This window comes from Agelaius tricolor, unplaced genomic scaffold, assembly GCF_023055355.1.
Source record: "Agelaius tricolor isolate 1412-34295 unplaced genomic scaffold, bAgeTri1.0.p SCAF_15, whole genome shotgun sequence".
Lineage (NCBI taxonomy): Eukaryota > Metazoa > Chordata > Aves > Passeriformes > Icteridae > Agelaius > Agelaius tricolor.
In genome coordinates this window covers 17,881,601-17,904,850 of record NW_027269275.1, presented here as the reverse complement: position 1 = coordinate 17,904,850, position 23,250 = coordinate 17,881,601, and the positions used below count along the sequence as shown (strand labels likewise).

The 23,250-nt window shown below is 38.7% G+C and overlaps 1 protein-coding gene across 2 annotated transcripts in view; it reads right to left on the bottom strand.

Moving 5' to 3' along the window:
- The window catches only part of CDH13 (cadherin 13), a 443,692-nt gene that overhangs the window by 236,271 nt on the left and 184,171 nt on the right, over positions 1-23,250 (bottom strand). For both annotated transcript variants that reach the window (XM_071440760.1, XM_071440761.1), the window contains exon 4: positions 21,039-21,155. In XM_071440760.1, coding sequence (XP_071296861.1) covers positions 21,039-21,155 — 117 coding nt within the window. The remainder of the gene's footprint in view (positions 1-21,038; positions 21,156-23,250) is intronic.

The following is a 23,250-nucleotide window of genomic DNA, read 5'->3' as shown; positions in this document are numbered from 1 at the left end:
AGGGGCCCTCCAGGATCCACAGGATGGAAAGGGAATGTACAACACAGCCCAACCTCTGGGACAGCCAAGGCGAGGGAACACAGGACTGAGGTGAGGAGTTTGAGTGCTGGGGGAAGCAGAGCTGGAAAAAACCACTTTAGTGCCTCAGACATCCTTTCTGTGCCATCAGCTCCTGCCATTTTGCTTGGTGCAGTTGACAGTCCAAATACCAAAGCACATCCACAGATCTCCCAGAGAAAAGAGATGTCCATGGACAACAGATTGGATTTAACCCAGCAGAGAGAGCCATAGTTCACTTATTTTAAACTTCAAGGACCTATTTTCTACTTCAGACCCTGGGTGAAACACATTACCACAAAATATCTGAATTTTGTACTTTAAGATACAGATATGCCTGAATTATTGCACAATGCTTCTCCATCAAAGAGGTTACTTAGAATAGAACTTGAAATACAAGGTAATTAATCTTTTAAGTAAGTTTGGATTCTGTGTTTACTTCTGTGGATTATTTGTTATTTATTCTTACATTTCATACACATTTAAACCTCAGTGCCACTGGGCAAAACTCTTATGATTACAAGATTAGCAATTATTTCTTAGTCACATTGTTTTGCACTTGTTCTCTCGAAAATTACAGAGAAAAGAAAGGAGCATGTGTATTATTACAATAGTGCATCTGTAAACTGAAGTGTTTTCATATCTGCAAAAATTTCTGAAATACTCAGCACGGGGTATACTCATACCTTGAACATGAAAACTTTTATACCAACTTTCAGAGAAGGAATGTGAGAATAAAAAAAAGTCAGGCATTGAAATAAATTAATTATGAAAATTAAAAAAAACCCCACTGATATTCTCAAGAGGGTCCTTTTTAGCATTTTAACTCTGAGCTTTGTCATGCAAAACATTTCAGGAAGTGTCAGATTTAGGAACAAGCCTGGGAGAATTAAAGTGGTTTTAGCATATTTTTGATGCATTTTTGTAAGATTGGTTAGGGGCTGCAAATGGTACCAATGTTCCTCGCCTGAAGGCATTCAGACAAAACTGTGAATGCTCTGATCCAGCACCACACTGAGGACTTCATGTACATGAAGGAAATAGAACTCACACTGCTCAAAAATTGGGCGAAACGTTGAAGGATTTTTTTGGACTGGGGCTCTACTTCCTATAAAATGTACTATACCAACCATTCTTTTGTTACATCGGTGCAAACACAATGTTTTACTAAGTAGAAACAACTGCAAATCTGAAATTTGACAAGGTTCATAAATTCAATAGGCAAATGTTTCAACAGAGTACCTTAATGTATGAAAATGACACAATATATTAAAAACCAGTGAAGTTGTTTCACCACCAGGGCTCCATTTCCCAGATCTTTTTAGAATAATCAAAACAAATAGGATATTTGATATTCAACCAAAAAATATCTTCTCAACATAATGGCTTTTTATCATAATTACGCATAAATGTTTGCAAAATTCAGATCAACTTTGTAGTGGCATGCACAGGTGTTCGAGTGAGGCAAAATGAATTTATACATGTGGGAGCCCTGGGCACTGGTGGATCCCTTCAGCCCCAGGTTCATTATTGTAGTTGTACACAGATGCAAGGATTCTCCCTGCAGAACCCTTTCCAGCAGTTGCAGGGATTTAAATTTGAGGATTTAACCAATATAAATAGCTAACAATGAGCGTTTGCTCCGAGATCGAAGCAAAGTAATTCAATAAACACATCAAGATGTGCATTAGCTTTTGTAGCAGGTAATTCCTCAGCTTCCTTTTACTCCTAATTTATAAAGAGCAAGAAGATTCATTACCAATAATTTCCCCTCTCCCTGTTCCTAGCAGTCTGTTTCACAACTACATCTGCAGACTCAGGATTCTGTAGCCAGCACCACCTCCCTACAGCACAGAGGTCACAAACACAGCTTTTGGTGGCCTCAAAGGGAAGGATTTGGAAATGCTCCTTGTCACAGGAGGCCTGGCTCTTTCTCTGGCTGGCCTGGCCTTTCAGGAGCCATTTCAGCACCATATTTGATTTGCTATTGAAGTGGCTTGCAAGCCCTGTCACTTGGAGGAACTGGAGCACCACTCTCTGCCGAGTGACAGCCAGACGGAGCAGCTCCGAGCTGGGCTCTGTTAGGGAAAACCTGACTGTGATTGACAATATTAAAAGAAGAGCTCAAAAGATCCCCTTAAAAACAAACAAACCAACCAAGGGATTATTTGGATTGAAGGAGGAGCTTTCCTGAAAGCTTTTCACAGATCTAAAAAGGTAGAAATTAAGAGGAGACATTGGCACATTTGATGATTTGGAATTGCAGCAATTCAGGACTTAGGACAAAATACACAACCTGCAATCACCACAGGTGTAGCTGAATCTGGAAGAAATGAGAGAAAAGAGGGGAACAGACCCAACTTACAGCACCTCTTCCTAGGTATTCCACAATGCTAGTTATTCTGAATAGGATCAAAATCTTAATTTATAACTGAGAGCCTCTTGTGCAGTGCCCAGACAGGCACAGGGCACTGATCTGGCCCTGGGCTGGGGCACCAGGGCAGCATTTGAGCTGCAATAATCTGCTGCTGAGGGCTGGGGAGTACAAAACCCTGCCTGGCCTGGGGAACACAAAACCCTGGCTGCTTGCTCTCCCTGCAGCCACTTTTGCTGCCCCTGGGACTCAGCTACAAATGTTATCTTCAGATCCATGCATGCAGCAGAGGAAGGAATCAAGGCCTGGATTGAGTGGGACCCTCCAGCTGGGCAGAGTAATTGGAATTGCAGAATAAAACACTGAAGTTGCAGAGCCGACCTGAGGAGCTGAATGGGAGTAGTAAAGTGAGAAAATGGTGAGAAGCTGATGAGAATGTTTCACCTAAAATGCTCTTGAAAGTTAAGACTCAGCTGAAGCTGAAGAAATTTCTTGGAAGATTTTGACTAATTTTATTTTTGCTTTAGCTAGCAACCTGATGAGTCTTGAATGTAAAAATATTTTGCAATTAAAATGAACTTAGAGGAATAAGTACCCTATCAAAAGTACTTAATTTTTATAATTGAAGACATTAAAAAAGAAATATCATGATGAAGGGTATTTTTTTCTAAATTTGGTTCGATTACTTGAAGTCTGTCTAATACTTGTGGATACTTTAAGAACCTGCTTAGCACCCAATTCCCACTTGTAGCAAACAACCCACAGATCTAATTATAGATTTTCCTCAGTCACTAGTTCCCTAGGAAACAAATCCATGGCTCATGTCTTGTTCATGGAAGGTCATAGGAGGAAGATAAATATTTTTCTGTGTATAGAAACTTATCTAGAGGTCACAGGTCTGCATCTCAGCAGATGCTGGTGCTTCTGCCAAGGGCACATGGCAGCTGTGTTTGACAGTTATCTGGGATATTTAAAATTTTCAAACATTTCAGTATGATGAAGCACTGAATACTTCTATTAGTAACTATATTTTTTAAAAATTTTTAATTAAGATTTTAATTTTGGTTGTCTACACTCATTTCAATTTTTATCAGTGGATCCACCTCACTTTTCATCTAAAACCATCAGAGGTAAATTTAAAATAGGTGTGAATAGTCACAACTCCTTAAAAACTAGGCAGAAATGTAACTCAAAGTTATGGATGGTAAATGTAATTTGTGTTTTCTTCATATTGGCCCTTAAATTATCAATGTCATCACAAACCTGATCAAAAATTTTACCTACATGTTTGAAAAAGCTTTTTTTAGCAATGTGACTGTGTTTGAAGAGCTAGCACGGACTTCATGGCAGAAACCTCTGATAATGTTACTCAAAACAAAGTTTTAATCACATCTTGATAAATTTGACTGCTTCTAATTTGAAACAAAAGTAGTCTATAGTGGCTAAATGTTAGCATCGATGGCTTTTTTTAATCTAAAAACCAGATAATTTTCTTAATATTATATTAATCTACTGTATTAGTAAAAATCCTAACCATACTAGCAGTGAAAAGAGATTCAAAAAACAACAAATGAAGTATCTACCAGAGTGACTTCTGCTTGCTTGTAGTAAAGGCAAGCACTCAGTTCACAAAGTGGAATCATTACTTGAGTAGTCAGAAGAAAATGAGGGGTGGATCTCTGATCCTGATATCTTCACTGCAGGTTTTGCCCTTCCTTCAATGGCAGTTTTATCTCAAAATAATAATTTGAATAATTTGAATAAAAGCAGCCTGGACCCCCAGATCCAACATGCCAAACATGCAGTAATTGGAGGGGTTTGGAGAGACCCAAAACCCAGAACACCACAGCTCCTTCCCAGGCACTCCACAAAAGTACAGGGGGTCTTTGGAGTGAACTTTTAAAACCACTGATGCATTTCTAAAAACACAGGAATGGTGAAGTGTGATCACAAAGTGCTGGCAGGCACCTTGAGATCAGGATGGCTCCTGCCACTGCTGCACACCGAGGATTTATTTTATGTATCCTCTGCAAACAGCTCTGCCCCTGCTTGTGCCTTTGTAAGAGATCTCTCCAACAAAATTGTAGACAATAACAAAATTACTCCTGTTTACTCACATCAAGATAACTCTGTATACCTAATTCTGGACTTGCAAAACTATTTCATTCAATTTTGCAACAACACCAATTACCCAACCTGAATTTATGCAGAAAAGAGCTGCTCTAGGTTAGTGTGATAATTCATGCAAATTTTATAATTTCCTTCCTCAAAAAACTGGAAGCTGAGCCATAAAATTTAAATGCAGAGAGCATCTACATTTTGTGACTCAGCAAGCCAAAAGTTGTTGCTGTTCCAAGTGAGGGTGTCTTTGTTTTAGTCTCATCTCCTACTGACACAGATATTTGTATCAATATTTCTGCATAAACATTTGCATTTGTGTGTAAAGGTTGGCATCTATACCTGGAAAAACTGTGGGAAAAGGCCAAATTTGGAACAGGAAAAACTTAAACTGCCCTTTCTACATAGTGAAACTCTCACAGTCCTTAGCAAGTGTTATCTTAAGTGAACCGGTTGCCACTGATTTTCTCTGCTGGCAAACAAATGTCAACCTGATTTAATCTACCTACTCATTTAGAATAAAAAACTCCACATAAAGCTAAAAATCTCCTACAGAAATAATCTGAAGCGTTGAGGGGATTACAAGGGTATTGGAAAGAGCTGCACAGCTGCCGGCTTTGAGCTCCAACAGATTATTTTAAGAGTATAAGTAAGATTTACTGGTATCTCTGAGAATAAATAACAAATAATCCACAGAATGCTGAGTGATCAATTACACTGTGTTTAAAGTTTGAAGTAATCTCTTTTAAGAAGCCTTATTTCAGAATTCAGCCAAACCAGTGTCTTGTTGGCCGTCAAAGAAGAAATGCCTTTCAGTCAGGTGACACAAAAATATTCTTCCAAATATTTTCCTGGTTTTCAAAGTGCATTGATAAGTACAGATCTTTTCCTCAACTTTCACTAAACAACAAATAAAATTGCTGTGCAATAATGTGGAGCAATGATTCTCCACATCGTTCCAATGGTAGCATTGGCCACTCTTGTGGAAGGTTCCAGCAAAAAAAGTTAAAGCCAGAAATGCAAGTTTTGTTAAAGCTTCAGTAAAGAGGCTCTTAAAAGACTACACATAATAACCTTTGGATGTTTTAACCAATAATTATTAAATATGGGCTTAAAATATAAATGCTCTTTTAAAATATGAACCACTTCCAAAGTCTAGGATGACCTTTATGGGAAGCTCTAGGCTGAAAGTGTTAACCTAACAATCTGTGCTGCATTCTTGGTAGAAAATAACTTTCTAGGCTGCCTAAAGTGTGGTACTGTTATCTTACACATCACCAGCAAAATAAATAAATAGATAAATAGGTAAATAAATAAATTTTGTAAATGCAGTTTCAAAGAAATCAATTTTGGTCACACAGCTCTGTTTTTATCCCATATGCAGCTGTGTTTTTCAATGTTCTGTGAAACTCAGTCCATCAAAATCTAACTTAAGTCTTTTCCTAACAAATATACCTTAAAAAACATTATTTCATGACATCTAAGACTGCAGGAAAGAAATGTTCCATATTGAGTCCAGAATGTAATAGTTGGTGGCTTCTATCAGCAACTATTAAGAATTTAAATATTAATGTTGAAGAACCCATATAACACACAAAGAACATAAATTCTGTTCTTGAATTAAAGGAATAAAATTTACTTTTTAAAGGAAGGAACTAGAGGGAAAATACACACAAGGTTCTATAAGAAAATGTTTGATTTTGCCCAATGGTGGCCTGAGGCCAAGAAAAAATTGTAGGCAACAGAAATAATGGATTCTCTTTTTTTTAACACTGCATTTCATAAACTTGCAAGTTAATATCAGCCTCTGAATTTATCATTTATCATTACTTAAATCTTAATTACAGTTTTTATACAATTAAAACCAAAAAATTGCTGAGATTTTTAATCCACTTGTGGCTAAACACAAGATGTTTTTCCACTGCCTCTAGCAGCTTTATCTTTCCTAACTCTGACAAAATTAGATGCTTTCCAGTCACATACAATTGCTTTGCCATAACACTGTTCAAAGTCAAAAAATACTATTTAAAGCTAATAGTAAGATTTTGTGAAAGTTTGAGCTGTTAAATTACTAAAGTGTTGCATACATAGGATTGGTGGATAATGGCTATGGCGTTCTTTATCTTGCAGAATGTAAATGTAGCTAATAGTGTGGAAAAAAAATCATTTTAATACTTAGCTGAGATTGAAGAAAATAAAGGAATAGAGAAAGACATTCAAGAAGTATAATTCACACTGAATAAACCAGAGCAAAAAAGAAAAAGGGGGATATTTTTATAAAGTATTCAAAATGTTAGAAAGAAATTCCCTCTTTTGTAACAACAAGATTTTTATTTAAATGAGCTCAGGAGTCATGGAGGTTCTGTTCCATCTACCAGAACAAGCTTAAGCAATTTGAACCTGACTTAAAAAGAACAGTTTAATGGGAACAGTGTTGCCTTCTTGTGAAGGCCGCGACGACCTGGTTTCAGAGTCCAGCACTTCGATCTCCTTCGTGGGATCTCTTGTGGCCAATAACGGACGCTGACACCAATGTGGTGGACGGTTAAAGGCCCTTATTGGGGGGTCTCAAGGGTATTTATGGACTAAGGGGTCTCTCTACGTCAGACAGGGGTTTGGCTATACTTTCTAGGGTTAGTATGGAGTGGAAAGTTACTGGCATGCATAGGTTAGGGGGGCTACACGTCTGGCTACATTCTAAGGGTGATCTTTATCTATGGGGAGGGGGGTAGAAGGATTCCTCTAATTTTCCGTTACAGCCCGAAATCTTCCGAACGCCTGTCCCTGGCCTACCACAGAACAGTTTAATGGGAATTAAACTGACATCATCTACTCCTGCTATTCTTAGGGGTATGTTGGCCTCCGAGAGAAAAAGCCCCATTGATGTGTGCTCTGGAACAGGGTCAGGGAGGTGGATCCACCCCAGGAGTGATCCTGATGCCAGAGCATCCTTGCAGTGGTGTCTCCTTGGTGTCTCCCTTAACTCAGAGTTCTTTACCCCATGGGGTTAACAAACATGTCACCCATCCTATGATGACAGAGTTAAAACAGGAGTCAAACAGAAACACAGGTCTGCAGTGCCACTTTAAACTGGCAAAATGCAAATATCCAACCAGTCCCTGCTGCCCCTCAGTGTGCACAGAGAGGATCCAGCTGGGCTGTGCACCAATACTGGAGCCACAGCCACTCTGGGCCTTGGCTCAACTCTGGAACAGCACCCAGCCACCACTGGGGCTTGGGTTCCCAGCCCCACCAGGCACTGACACACTGCCAACGAAGGGAAAAGAGAAGGCACGCCCAGAAAGCACCACTGGATTTCATTCCATGCTGTTTACACTTCATGCTAACCACTCCTTACTGATAGTGGCATTATTAAGTGATAATCTATAATCCCCCATGGCCGTATTTGACTTCAATTCCATCAGTGGGAATCCAAAATTCACCTGGCTTTCACAGATACTGCCTCAGCTCAGTGCCAACAAACAGCCCAGGCCATTCTCACCAGCTCACACAGGCTCAGATCATTATTGCAAGGACACCCTTTCCTTTTGGCCTCTCTATCTTATGACAGTACACAGAATATCTCAATGCTTGAGAAAAATCACCAACCAGGTCATTATTGCAGTTCCCTTACTCAAAACAAATGGAAGCATTAACAGCTATTCCTGGTGTAATTAATTGCTGTCTCCCTATATTTAACTGCAGCTATAATAAGAGTAAAACATCCACAGATAACAAATATTACATTACATACACTACTGAACCTGTTTTACTACAAATCTACATATTTTCATGCAAAAAGGACTTCTCTGAAATATTAGCGAGTCCCATATGGAAATAGAAAGATATGGAGAATAATAAAGTACTGACAGCTATAAAGAAAGTACAAGAGCACACCCATCCTCAAAAAGAATTCAGCAATAAACTTAAAATAATGACTTTCTCTCTTTTAATTTAAGGGAAATGCAGGTAAAACTGCAGCAATAATTAATGAGGCAAAAAGAGCCTTTAGATTAATGAAGCAAGTTACTTTCCCCAGGATCAGGTACTGTTGTTTAATTTTTACCAGAAGTTAAGGCTGCAGGCATATGATCACAATTCTCAAATAGAAGTAAAAAAAAATATTTAATGGAATTAGCAACTTTTTTGAAATGTAAATCAGTCAACAACCCATTGTGGAGGTACAAAAATAATTTAGCAACGTCTACCAGGTTTATTAATAATTAAAATCACCTTAATATGTATGTTTCTATGGTTACCCTTAATGTGTTTAGAATACAGAAAGATCTTAAAACAGTCCCAGGATTTCCCAGCTAATATGAAGAGCAGAGATGGCTTTGAAATTGATCTTTAGAAAGAATAGTCAAGTCATTTCAACTGCAAATCATTCATTTCAATTCCAGCCAGAGAAATCAATGGGCAAGAAAACAGATCTCTCATCAATTAGGACTGCTTCTCTACATCTATCACTTTGACCTATCCTGGGGATTTTCAATTGACAGCACAGTATATCAGCATTAAATTAAACCTACAGAAAAAATAAATATTGGAGAGATTTATCTTAGAAAATTTAGTTGCTAAATTTAACCCTTCTGCAGTATCTTGTAGAGGAAGCCTGAAACCACCCAATTAAAAACCCCAAGTTCAATTATCCCACCCTCCAGGACAATTCCTGCATGTTGGACAGCTCAGGACAACCAAGGGATGTGCCAGCCCAGCATCCCAGGGGGGACAGCAGCAAGGAACCAAACTAAAACCCAGTAGTAGACATTATAAAATCTCCTTCACAGGAGAACTGGAGATGCACAAATTATCAGAAATGCCTGAAGAAGTAACTTTAATTCCATTTTAACTGCAGATTACACACACCATCGTGACAAAGGAAATGAGACACCTAAATTCTGGGCAAATGTGGGCCTTGGTAACTTAAATCTCAGTGCTTTCAGAAATAGCTTTTTGTTTCTACCATTGCCTACATGCTTTTGAAATGCAGAATGACTCTTTAAATAATAAAACAGTATTTGAAGACAAATAATGAGTCAGACATTCCTCACCCCTTCTCTCTGCTTTCCAGACACATTTGAATGATAGAAATTGTCTTTAGAAGAACAAGAGCTTAACCTAGACATGGTTTGTGGAATTACAGAACTGCAAAGTAACTATTTGTGCAGCCACCCTGAAACGTTCCTGCACTGTGTTTTCTGCACAAAGAGCAGTGCAAATAATTCAAAGATGAACCAAAAATTACAGAGGAATGGTTGGGGGTCATTCCTGGGCGCATCTGCCCCTGGGTTCTCCCTGCAGTGGGGATCAATGTCCCCCTGTGCCAGCACCAGAAACCCTCAGGCACAGCAGCAAGGACACCCTTTCCTTTTGGCCTCCACACCACACAGAATATCACAGTGCTGGACAAAAATGATCAACCAGTTCTAACCTTCAGCACTGTCAAATCACTCTGCAGCACTCCAATCCTTCCACCCCTTGTCAGTCTCATGACTCATTTTGGATGATCTGCAAACTCTGTCACTTCAACCTCTCCTTTTCCAGATAATTTCTGTTGTGTTAAACACAAATCACTGTATAAATCCTTGAAATATCCACTGGCAAAACCTTCCCTATGGAAATCTCTTTCCACACTGATGTTTCAATCATTTTTAGCAGAAGGAAGCATTTTCTCTCAGTAGAGAAACCCAGGTTTATTGATCAGATTTATCTACACCTTCAGCTTCTCCACAGATCTCAATACATTTAGGAGATATGAATTGCCTTAAAAAGATCCATGTTGGCTGTTCACTTCATGATCTTCCAAAGTTCATCTGTTCCAGTGGCTGCTGCATCTTGGCTCTGACTGCCTGCTGCAGGAATGGGATTCAGTGGGCTCTAATTCCTAATGTTTCTCAAGGATTTTTGGGAGCTTTTTAAACAGAATGGGAAGGAGGTGACCCCACATTCCAGAGTGAGTGGAGCCAAGGTGCAGCAGTCCCGATGTGCCTCAGTCAGGAGTTAATTCCCAGTTTGAGTTCCACAAACCTGCTCTTTCCTCTTTTATAATATTTTTTTCTCTTTTGCTCTGAATCCATTTCTTTTGACACTTCATTTTGAGATACTCCATCATATTCCTGTCCTCTTCCTCCACTGAGAATATCTGCAGTGTGGCACAGCCTCCCTTCTTTCTAAAATAATTGAAATATTTACTGGTAGTTTATAGTTTTCTCTTCCACTTTGACAGGAATTTCACTTTTTTGAGGGAGGTTGGGGATTTTGAAGAATCCTCTTACAGTCTTTTTGACCCTCCAGTAGAAGTAAAACTGTTTGCATGAACTGTTTGTCAGGTATTTGATTGTCACCCAGATCTATGAAACTCAAAATCTCCTGACTGTAAATTCATGCCTGAAACGAATGGCAGGCCCTGTTCCTAAATAATGTGCAATGAGATAATTTCTCTCTCTCTTCAACATAATAATTTCTTTGAAAGCTACTGCAGGAGGGTCCCCATGGTTCATTACACAAGCAACAGGGAGTCCCTCCTTGAGAGAATCAAGGACAAAAAATGACAGCAGAGCTGTATTTTGCCTCTAGTCTTTGATTTAGAAAGCTGATGGGAAATTTTCTGTCTAATTCTAAAAACCTAATTGACTCTGGTGTCCAATAAGAATTTTAGAAAGTAGTTGTTTTGAAAAGCCTGTGAAGAAGAATTTCCTTTTTGTTCTTGGCTCTGCTGCACTGGACTGGGTTGTAGCTGTCTCCACCTCCATAAATTATAAGCACCTATGCATACACATCAGTCATCATCAGGGAACATGAGCTTCATTTGTTCCCAGAATTAAAAGGCTGTTCAGGATGGGAGTTTTCAAGATGAAACATGTGCTCAAAAGCCTGTTTTGTAGTGCATGGGAAAAGGAGCTGCTGGGTGCAAAGAGCAGCAGCATGTCCTGAGCTCACAGCAGCTGACTCTAATAACATCTGTATGTCCTGAGATGGAGAGTTTAGAACCACCAATCTTTGTGGAATCTTGGGGAAAGAAATACCATCCATTTTCTGTTATTTACAAAAGCAACTTTCTAGTACTTACAAAGAACATCCTTCATCAGTCATGCCCAAAAGGAAACAATATGAAGTTTATAAGATTTCTCATTAACAGATAATTACACTTTTTTAGTTTCCAAAGCATTATTGTATCATTGTTGTGTTGGAATTTTTTTTTTAAGAAAAAAGAATATGATTTATTAACAATTAGGATTCTCCTAAGAAAATTATTTAATGCAGTAATGATAGGATAGGAGTTTGAAAAAATAATCCATGCATAATAAATTCTATTAATTCAAGTTAATTTTTGTTTTCCAGTGACCCTTAACAAACTCAGGTTTGCCCAACAGCACAGTTATACTATATATATTTGATTATGTTATATTTGATTATGTTTTCCTATTTACACACTTTCAAGATGCTCTGCATTGCCCAATTTCCTGTATGAAATTCATACAGATCCTTACAGTTTTGCTTTCACACAATTAGCAAGTTGCCCACTGCAGACTTTGGTTTTTCCATGAGTCTGATTTAACCATTATTCCAACCCTACAAGAGCTTCTTCAGGAACATTTAGGGCTTCTTTGTCAGGTAGAAAAGGATCTATTGAGGAAAGGTTTTTTTGCTAAACATCTGATTTCTTAGTCTAATCTCCTGAAAAAAAAAATTGACTGATCCAACTGAAGTCTTTTGGCTAATTTTGACCAAATTTGATTAAAAATCATCCAATATGCAAAGTTCCTAGAAGTTCCACAAAAACTGGAGCAATGCAGAGTGAAAAGACCTTTTGGCACTGGCAGAGACAGAAAGGAAGGAAGAATTTCCATTTTTCCCATGTATATTCATTGCCTGATCAGGTCAGCTGCAGCTCCAGGATTTGCTCCCTCTTATCCCAGTCTGAAATATCAGGAGGCAGAAAAAAACCCCAGTGGTGCTGAGGGGATTATTGAGGCTCATTGTGCAAAAAGGGCTGTCATTGATAAGAGCACCTGGGTTTGTTGCAGGGAACTTTTATTTATAGGAAACCAGCTTTCATAATTTCTATTATCATGAAATACTTGTAATATATTATAAATCAGGCTTGAACATGAATTATATTAAATTAATATAGCCCCTGAATTCAAGTTGCAGCCAAGCTCAGCTACATCTACACTGCTTTTTTTTTTTTCAATTCTAATAAGTAAAAAATATAATAAGACACATGTTATTGGATTATAGGGATCACTACTACTTTCAATTTCTGGACTTCATTGTTGAACAGATTCCTATTATCAAATCCATTCTCAAGCTCAATTGGAAATGTAAGCTTAATAGTTTTGTCCATGCTTTGTAGAAATGAAAACCTTCTGAAGCTGTTTGAACCTTGATGAAAATCCTATTTTCCAAGTGCACTTTAAAAATTTTCCCTAAAAACACATTGAATAAAGTATAACTTGATATGTACACCATCAGCTTAACCCACACTTCCTCCAAAGGTCCTTTTGTTTTTTTTTCCCCTCTGCAATCTCCCAGGAGGGTTGGCCTTATCAAAATTCCCACTTTGATGGGAGAATTTCTGTCAGCTCCAGTGTGCTCTGGGTCAGGCAGGGTACAGGAGAGGGAAATGTTTTAGTGTGTGCTTACAAGGCACTGCTGAGGGATGAGCTCAAGCTTACAAAGACTCAGCTTAAACTGCAGCTCAAGCTAAATATTCCTAAAATAACACCCTGGAAAAACTGTGCAAATGTTTTAACAGCCACTGCAACTCTGAAACAGAATGTGTATAAATATTTATCCCATGTTTTCCACCTGTTCTTCAGGAACATGAGGCAGATGGAAACATGGCAGGAAAAGAAAGTGTGGAAGAGCAGCAGTGCAAGGGACATTTTTGGATGGGAAAGCAGATTTTCCAATGACAGGGAGAGGAACTCACAGCAGCAATTTATGGATTAAAATGGGAGGAAAACACCTACAAAGTCAAGAGCACTGACCAAAAAGAGAGTTGATGGAAATCTGGATATGTTGTACAAGCCTTTAGTCATTTATTGCTGTGCACCTCTGAAATGTGTGTATGCATTTTATATACATATATATATTTTAATATATATAAATACATCATGGAGGGTCTGAGTGTTTAAACCAAAAATCTGTACATTCCAATAATCACCATGACTTCATAAACAGCCTGAGAAAATTTAAAGAACATCATGGCCAAACCAAAAATCCACATTCTTGCTAAGTTAAACACAGAACTTTGGAAAGCAGATTAATCCCAAAAATTACAGTTCTCTGAATTCTTCACTTGCCTTTGTTTAAGCAAAGTTTCAAAGGAAGAAAGTGATTTTTCTCTTTGTGAGTCATTCTAGAGAAAGTAGAGTGGCCAAACTGAATTCTTCTTTTCCAAACACAAGCAAAAGGAAATTGCTTAATATGTGGGATTTTTGTAATTGAAAGGTTTAGGTCAACAGCAGAACACTGATTAAAATGAAATAATTTACATTTTTATATATTTGACCACGAAGAAAAATAGGCCAATAGAGAAGAATGACATTAACTTCAAAATTAGGTATTGCAGAAACCTTTTCCAGCCTCAGCATTCCAAGATTCTGCCCTATAGACCATACCACACTTATTCCATTTCTGAATTCAGCCAACAAGGTTGCACAGTAAGTGACAAAGATGATAAACCAGAAAGGTTAAAAAAATGTGCCTTTAGAGGGCAGCTGGAAAAGAGCACCAGATGTTTTGGAAATGAGAAGGGAAAATGTTTCCTGAATTAAAACACAGCTGTCATTATGGATAATAGCATCATACTCCTTTATTCACCCCATTGATCAGTTGCTGTACATCACCCTAAAATGCAAAGGGGAAAAAAAAACCAAAACAAAACAGGAATCATCCATGTATGATAAAAGCAAGGGCAAAAGACAAAAAGGTTAAAATTCTCTTCAATTAATCACTGAAGAGAATCTGCAGTTAGGGAGAAGGAAGAGAATTGCTGTTGTTCCCTGAGTGACAGCTATTTACTCCACCTTACAGATGAGCCATATATAATACATATAATTTTTCCTTCTGGAAATGCTCTGCCAACCATCTTTACTTAATACCATTTTAACAAGCCACAGCTGGTAATATCAAATTTGTCGCCAGACCAGGCTGCAAAATGCCTTTATTAAAGTCTTTCATTAATGAAAGCACCAAAGTTGACAGTATGACAGTATCTAGTTTGTAAATTGGCAGGGATAAGTTAATTTTGTTCCTCAAATGTCATTCATTTGGATATTGCTTTATATTGTATTATAAACTTGCTAACAATTGACTGCATAACAAGAAACCAGAGGAATTATTTAGAAGGGAACAGGAAAACAATCAAGCAGTATGAATCAGTTCACAGCTATCAAATAAATATCTTAATTGATTTAAAGGAAGCTCTGTGGCTGTGTTCTCTCCCCTGACTTTGATATTATGCAGTTTTTATGTTTTTACTGGTAACATATTAACACATCACTCTACTAAATAAAGCTGGGTAAGTCTGTTGAATCTCTCATCCCACTTAAGATAAAGTGTTACTCTGAATAGATTTGTAGGAAGAAACTTCATAAATAAGGGGACTAAGCAAACAGAAATCCTGGATCCAAATATTCTGTTTTACCAATCCAAGATTACAGAACCAGGCTCTGCATCTTGTTCAGTTTAAAATTTGGCCCTACTAAGAATGCAGAGACCCAGCTTTTGCTCAAAACTGTACATTCAATAAGAAAATAGATTCTAGGAACTGGACAGATTGAGTGGGTATTCCAAACAACTGAACTCAAACAAGACAGAAAGTCAAGGTGGAAAAACAACAACTTCTCATCAGTCAGATCAGGATATAGGATCATTTTGGAAGACTTTAAAGATGAAAGTCAACCAAAAAAATCAGTCTGGTTCTGTGAAAACCACAGAGAATGGGGTTAGGGAATGATAATTCTCATTCCCCATCGCTATTCATTAGATGAAATAGCTGTTGTGTCTGAAAATAATCCAAACATTTTAAACTTGAGCCTACAATTAAGTTACTGTTCCAATGACAAATTACTTGCCAGGGTTTTATTTCATCTTACTTACTTTCCATAGGCAATTTACTGGCAGGGACAGACTTTTTTCTCACCTCTACCTTAATTTGCAACACAGTTTAAAATTATCAGCATCTGAAATCAAAGTTAACACAAGCAGTGTGGCTGTTAAACTGCAGCATACTCTGCTGAACAGCTTTAGAGCAGAAAATCTCTTCTGTTTGCTGCCTTCCTTCAGGTCATTACCATGATTTATTATGAAGCAGGAAATTAGGTACTGGATATATCAATATTGTTCAGAAAATTCGATTCCATCATTGCCATATAACTGCTTTATCTCCAACAATCTTGTAACCATAGTAACTAGATTAGAAAGTATTCCCCAAATGTTTTAAAATTCTTTTATTCTTATTAGCGACACCAAACACTGAAAAAATAATGGTAAATTATTGTTTTCCAGTTTTCCAAGGCATTTGCAACTTGTGTGAGTCTTCTGAAAGTCTTAAGTAAACAGGTGTATTTTAGCAAATTTTTCCAATAAAATTCTATTAGCTGAAAGAAAACAAATGTGTTCTGTTGGAATTGTTTATGTGAATGTCAGTGTTCTTTAAAAAGGGAGGGCTGAAGAGACACCTCCCAGACAAAGAGACAAATCTGAAGTGCTGTTTTCACTTAATAGTTTGTTAGGACATCAAATACATATCCTTTAATGAGAATTAATGTGCTGTAGCTTAATAATTCATGGACTTGCAATGAAAGCCCTTTCATTTAATGGAGTACTGCTCCTTCCACTGCTGAGGCAGGTTGGTGTTTTTCCCTGAAGGTCAGGGGTGTGCCATTCCTCCATGAATTTAATCAGATGTTAAACCCTGACACCTCCAACCATTCAGGCCCAGCTCAGCAGGGTTTTACACATTTTCAGGAACACCAGAGCAGCAGGAAAACTGGAGGTGTCTGTTCTGTCAGGATCAGAAGCAGCTGTATTATGCAACTGTGATCACATATTTATCAAATATTGTCTTCCCTCCTCAGTACTGCTGGTGGAAATTAATTCTTCCTCTCTGGGTACCAGAAACTTTTCTTTCAATCTTATGCCAAAATTTATATCCATTAGTTATTACACCAGTGTATTCCTTTCACTTAAATCATCTGGATTTACAGAAAATGCTGGTGCTAGGCAGAGCAAATGGAGCTCATATATATTTCTGCCCAGTCTTACCATACCTGAACTAGAACTTGATTTTTTCTCTAAATCCAATCTTTGTTTCTTGATGGATTTCAAAGAGCTTTATTTATTGCCTAAGTGCTATTCATAAATAACACCCTTTTCCACCTGTTCACTTTTCTGCCTTGTTTGCTTCTTTTTTCTATATCCTCATCTGTGGATATGCCTTTCCCACATGGAATTGTAGACATACTTTAGCAGAATGCTCTCCTTTGATGCCATCAGACTTGTTCAAGGAATCAGAATTCCTTGTGTCTCTGTAATTCCATCTCCTCTCTGAAAAAGTTCCCCACCCACTTCTTCAGCAGTCACCAAAATATTCTTGTCTTCTGGACAAGCCAAAATCAAAATATTCTTGTCTTCTGGACAAGCCAAAATTCTTGCTAATGACCATTTCTTGTTTTCTGACCATGGTCTGGCACAGCACAACCACTGCATTTGATGTGGTGATGATTTGAAAACAAACAATGGGATATTAAAAAATTAATCCTTAAAAATCCAGCAAATGTTTCCTGTAGACCCTATGTCTACTTCCATTATGAGAAATTTATTCCTTTGCTTCCACATCATTTTTACTAACTGAAACAAAGATTCAGGCCAATAACTGGGATTCAGACCTTTCCCAGCTTAGCAGCTGATAAGCAGTGACACAGATCCCTCTCGTGGTGTTGGAAAGGTTCTGAGGTTTCTTCTCTGTGGGCACACACCATTATCCTCCAGGTCTGGACACCCCTCCTTGCCAGGTTCTTTCCTCCTCCACTTCTCTTTAGACTCCCTCTCATTTTCTCCTTAATTTTCCAGTGGTACCAAAAAGCTTCTTAATTCAGCTCTTGTTTCACTGCTGCTCCTCTCTTGTGTTTCTCATGTCTTCCCCTAACCTACAAATCTCCTCTCTGGATTCTCTTCCCAGGCTGAGAGATCATGATCATCTCTTTTGACACTTCAGGTTTTTGCCTGAAGTTTGACATTTTTTTACAGCTGCTTCTTTAGTCCATGGCAATTCTCTTCTGTGAAGCATGCAATTTATCATATATAAATAGTAGAGCCACTCCAAAATACCAGCTTGCAGCAGCTTTTTACAGCCAGTTCTCTTCAGCTTCCTCCTTTCTTCGAGCGTTTTTCTACTGCTGCTTTAACAGACAAGATGCATTTGCTCTTTGCCTTAAATTCACATTTCAGAAGAGGAAAAAAAAAACCACTTCCTCATAGGTCTTAAAGATTTTTATCCTGTTTGCAAGCCTGGACCACTTCTAATCTTGAGCTTTTGTTGGGGTCAGTCCTGTCATGTAACTGCAGCTAACAGCCAGATCAGGGGCAGGAAATATAGAAAGATTCTGATCCAAAACACCTGATCCAACTCCATACCCTTTCCAAAAGACAAAACAGACAAATAACAGCAAAAAAAATTCTTAGGGGGAAAAAATAAAGTTTAGGTTTTGATTTATTCAACAATTTCCTGCAAAGACTCCTGTGTACCTCTCTCTGTGTTCTGCCCTTCACTGAGCATAAAATGTCCTGCCAGTTTTCAGCAGGCCACTCACGGCTTCCAGATTTTCCCTGCCAGCAATTGCAAGATTCATTCCTATGCAGGACAACTCCTTTAAACTGAAGAATAGAATCCTTGATTCATCATTTGTCCACCCATAACATGAAGAGCAAATCCTCTGAGCCTGGATAAACACAGTCTCACATTGCAGGTGTCCTTCTCTTCTGAGGTGTGGAAAAAGAGCTGGGATTTGTAGAGCATCTCCACAATTCCCTTTGTGCTCCTTGGGGTCAACATTAGTGAGGATTAAACTTCAAAAAGCACCATCCTCAGTTAAAGTGTGTCATTGTTTTGCACATGCACAGAAACACCACTCCAAGTCTTAGAAAACATTTCCATGGTGTAGTGGAAGGATAACCTGCCAGTGGAAGTACAAAATAATCCTGCATCCCACTGCTTTGTATTTCATTTGACTTCATGTGGACAAATAAACCGGAAAAGCAGCATATGGAGAGAGACTAAAAATTGAATATCATATCCCAGTGCTCTATCAGCAAGAGCTAAACAAAACACATCAATAACAGTCAAGAGTTGTAGCCTGGGCCATCTGGTCACAAAGGTTGTATTGAAATGTTTTAATCTCAGGGTTCTCCCTCAGGCACAAAGGCATAATATGTAAAACCTTAAATCCTGCTAAAAGGTGAGATTTCTCCACCTACCAACACAGCATGCCTAGGATAGTTATTTAATTAAGAGCTACCCTAGTGAAGGGTGTGGAAATGGCAAGGCAATAATCCAATTCCTGAGTGGGGATGCTGGAAAGCCAGGAACAGCACGGAGAACAGGCTTGACACATGTACTTCCTTGTTAACCTAAATACTAATTGAAATTTTTGTAATTAATTTTAACAAAACACTCTTTTCACTTGTCCAGTGCAGTATCTCCTTCCTGATATGCATATATCAAAAATTCATGAAGGAAGTCCTCTAAAATTCCTATTTTTTTTTCCTTTATGGTGTGTTTCCTAACTGTGAAATAAAACTCAATTAATTGTCCTCCCCCTGCTCTGCTCTTTCCACACATCTGCCCAGCTCCCCACTAAGTGCTAATCAGCATTTCACCTGTTGGTTGCTGCAATCACTTCCAAACAACCTTGTGCAATTCCAGCCAGCACAGCATGGGGTGGAGAGCAAGAGGAAATCAGAACAAATTAATAAACCACACTGGTAATTTGCTAAAGCAGGGGAAAGTAAGGGAAATTAAGAAAGAAAGGGAAAATAACACCCTGGAAACCTGACTTCCATGTGAACACCCAGACAGGATCACGTGGTGGCACCACAAAGAACAAGTCAGAAATCTGAAATTATCCTTATCAGTTATTCCATGCAGTCAGGAAGGCTTCAGGTTCCTTCTCATTTTTGAAACTCTGTTATAACATGCAAATCACTCATTCTCTGGATGTTTTGCCTCCTCCCCAAAACACCACAGAAACCACACAAATCTGCAATGTCCTTCTGCAGGGATTACAGCAGAGCAGAGATGGCAAAGGGTTTTTTCCTGAGGTTCAGGACAAACCAACGCCCAGCAGGAGCTGTGATCCATCAGCCCTTGTGGTGCCCTGAGAGGCTTCTGGAGATGAGCCCCAAAATATTTTGGAAGAGGAAATAAACACGATCCTCACGCAGAAGTGGGCAACTAAGTGAATTTTTAAAAATTCATGAAGCTGTGGAAAGTGTTGGATATGGAAAAGCTATGGAAAGCTATGGATATTGACAATAAATATCTGAATTTAAGGGAGTGAGATGAACAGCTTTTTCTCCAGCTTGTGCAGGATCTGAAGCAGGTACAGGAACCAGTACTCTGAATTATTAAACTCATTCATTGTGGGTACCAAGACCTCACAGCCTATCTTGTGAAGATCTGTGACAAGTCAGAAAGACCTGAAATAACTGCTTTTCTTTTCAGCATTGATTTTGGCTGAATTTCTTCCCTACAATCAGTAGGTCTGAGAGTCCAAACCTTTTTATTTATGCTTTGTTTAGCATTCAGTTGCAAATTACCACAGCTGACCTAGAATACGTCATTCCATTCTCTTAAATACCTCTAAAACTTTTGTCTCCCCTGACACATGCATAATCTCTCTTTCTGTTTGCAATATTTTCCAGCCAAATTAATCATCTGGAAACCTAAATTGGAGCTCTGCTGAAAAAAACACCATAAAAGATTGCAAAAATTATGACATCTCCAAGTATTTCAAGGTGCTGATCATTTGAAATTCCTATAATTTCAATATTAGCTGAGGACAGATTTCTCAGGGCCTTTGAAAAGCAGAGTGCCAGATGCTCTCACATTTCTGTCTTTGTACATCCTCTGAGGCACTTGTGATACCCAAGAAGCACTTCAGGAACAGGGACAAATCAGGATGACAAAATGCCAGGGAAAAATTGCAGCACAAACAGGGCCTGGTTTGTCTCCTTGTGCCTGAGGGGCCCAGAATTCCCATCTTAAACTCCCCATAAGAAATTCTTAATGAAGGAACTTCTACAGAGAGACTCAGGTGACCTGAGATCAGAAAATTCAGTGTTCACAAGCAGAAGGGATGGAAGAGGGTAGGAAGAAATCTGGAATATTACCACCAATGTGATAGGCACTGCAAAACTATAAGAGTGATAGATCAATTACTTAATATCAACATTTGATCCAGTTTTGTTGACTTACCTTGCCAACTAATCTGGGGAATGGAGGTCTTTGATTTTCAGGAATTAGTATTGGAGTTGCCAAAATAGCCCTTTTTTGTCTTGGAATTCCAAGGCTGCCTTCTAGTTTTAAGATTTCCTGAAAAAGAAAAAGACTAATTAGTAAAACTAAAGTTATTCAATTGTTATTCCCTTTCCCTGCACCTTTAGGTAAAATTCCCATGAACTACCATATTCTAAGTTTAGTATTATATATTTTCCAGCAATTAGTGATAACATATCAAAGGATGTGTTTCATCTTTCAGGTTACTGCACTTTTTTCAGTGGCAGTGGACAGCCTATATTGATTTTGTACTCATGTAAGGTGTGTCCACAATCCTAAACTGATAGCTGATTAAATCACAAGCCTTTAGCAAGGCCTGATTTACCTCAAATACTTGCACTTGTGCTGCAATTTTTGCACAAGACCAGTAAAAAGCCACATTTCAAATGTTTTTAGAGAATTGTTTCTAAAGATATATATGATAATATCTCTGAAGACATGGATGAGGATGGACATCATCTACACTCAGTCACCTCTCAGCCCAGGCTTTCAATCAAGCACAACAAAGTGAATTTGCAAACACAGTCCACAGGTAATGAACACTCAATAAACACCAAAAACTTATAACTTCAAATCAGACACCAAAGCCCAGGTGTAACTTCAAATATGAGCTAGTAGGTTGTTGGATGCTTTGCTGTGTTGGGGTTTGCTTTCTCTTAGAGAAAGCTTCATGCTATGCTCTCAGAAAGAATAAAAATAAAAGTTGTATGTACACAGAACTCCTTTTTCTGCAGCATTTTCTGGAGCCTTTCTTTCTGTCTGAGCTTCAGGCAGTTCAGCACATCATGAGCTACAGTGAGCTCTCCACAGTGGCCTCTGGCCCTGGAAAACTCTGCCCACCACACCTTTGCTGTCTCTTCCGTTCTGTCTCTGATCTGCTCAGTGCCCTCCCTGCAGGAGCTGCAGCTTCCCAGAGACCACTGTCCTTCCTCTGCTTCCTCCCACAGCCTCTGCAACTCTCTTCTCCAAGCACAGTTACTACCAGGGTCAAAAAAAGCCTCTCTCCATCTCCCAAAGCTCTCCCTTGATCTTTTTTTGGAAGAGAAAAAAACAACAAAAAGAAAACCCCACAAAGCAAACAAACACCCACAAACAAATGAAACAAAACAACCAAAACCTAACAACAACAAAATGTCCAGATTTGTAGTGCATTGGGAACTGTGGAACTGAAAAATATTTCAATCACTTCTTTTCATTTGGGTTGCCATGGCAGTTTTATTAAAAAATCACTGTTTGAATTAAATGTCTCATTCCAGTAAGGCAGTTATATCCTACAGATAGCACTTTGCTCTCTTAATGCACAAACTCCAAACCCCAAAGTTTTCAGCCAGTTCTGGAATCCATGTTGTTGTTTCAACAACTGATTCTTGCAGAATCAAAGCTCCATCCCCAGGCTGTGTTTTTATAAAATGTCAAAGCTGAAGGAGTTTTTTTGGTGGCACAATCTGGATCCATCAGCCAAGTTCTCCACAGCTGCTCCTGCCTCCGTCTGTGGCAATGCCGCCAATCCATCGAGCCTCTCACCACCCAACTCTGCTCTACCTCTGCTGGCTTTAGCATCATTCCTCAAATTTGACAACAAACAGGAGCAAGGGAAACTCAAGTTTTCACCAGTTTGCTTTAGTCATGATAAAGTCAAAGAGCAGTGGGAAGCACACAGAGAATCCCTTCTCACAATGTTGCCAATTTTCATAACATTTTGAGGCTCCCCCTGGTAGAGTTCCCAGCTCTCCCAAAGGCTTTGCCATTCCTCTCTAATCTTTCAGTCTGAAGGCCACTCAGGTCCCTGCTTCTGTCTTTCAACTCCTCTCCCAAGAGTTTTCCCTAATAAAAATTCATGAGAAAGTTCAAGATAAAAACAGTTGAAGTGTCAATGACAAGAGCTGAATCCTGTCCAAAGGCAAATGCACAGAGCAGCAAAGCTTTCAAAACCTCTCACACTGTAAACACAGAGGGGCTGGCACATGCCTGAGATGATCCTGAGGAGCAGGAGTGACTCCCAGCATGGCCACAAGGAAACCCCAGCTCTTCAGCAGCAACATTTATCTGCTCACACTTTCCGTCCTGCTCCTACTCTCGCGGTTTCCTTCAGCCCAGGGAGAAGTAGGGATTTCACCCGGGAGTCTTTGCA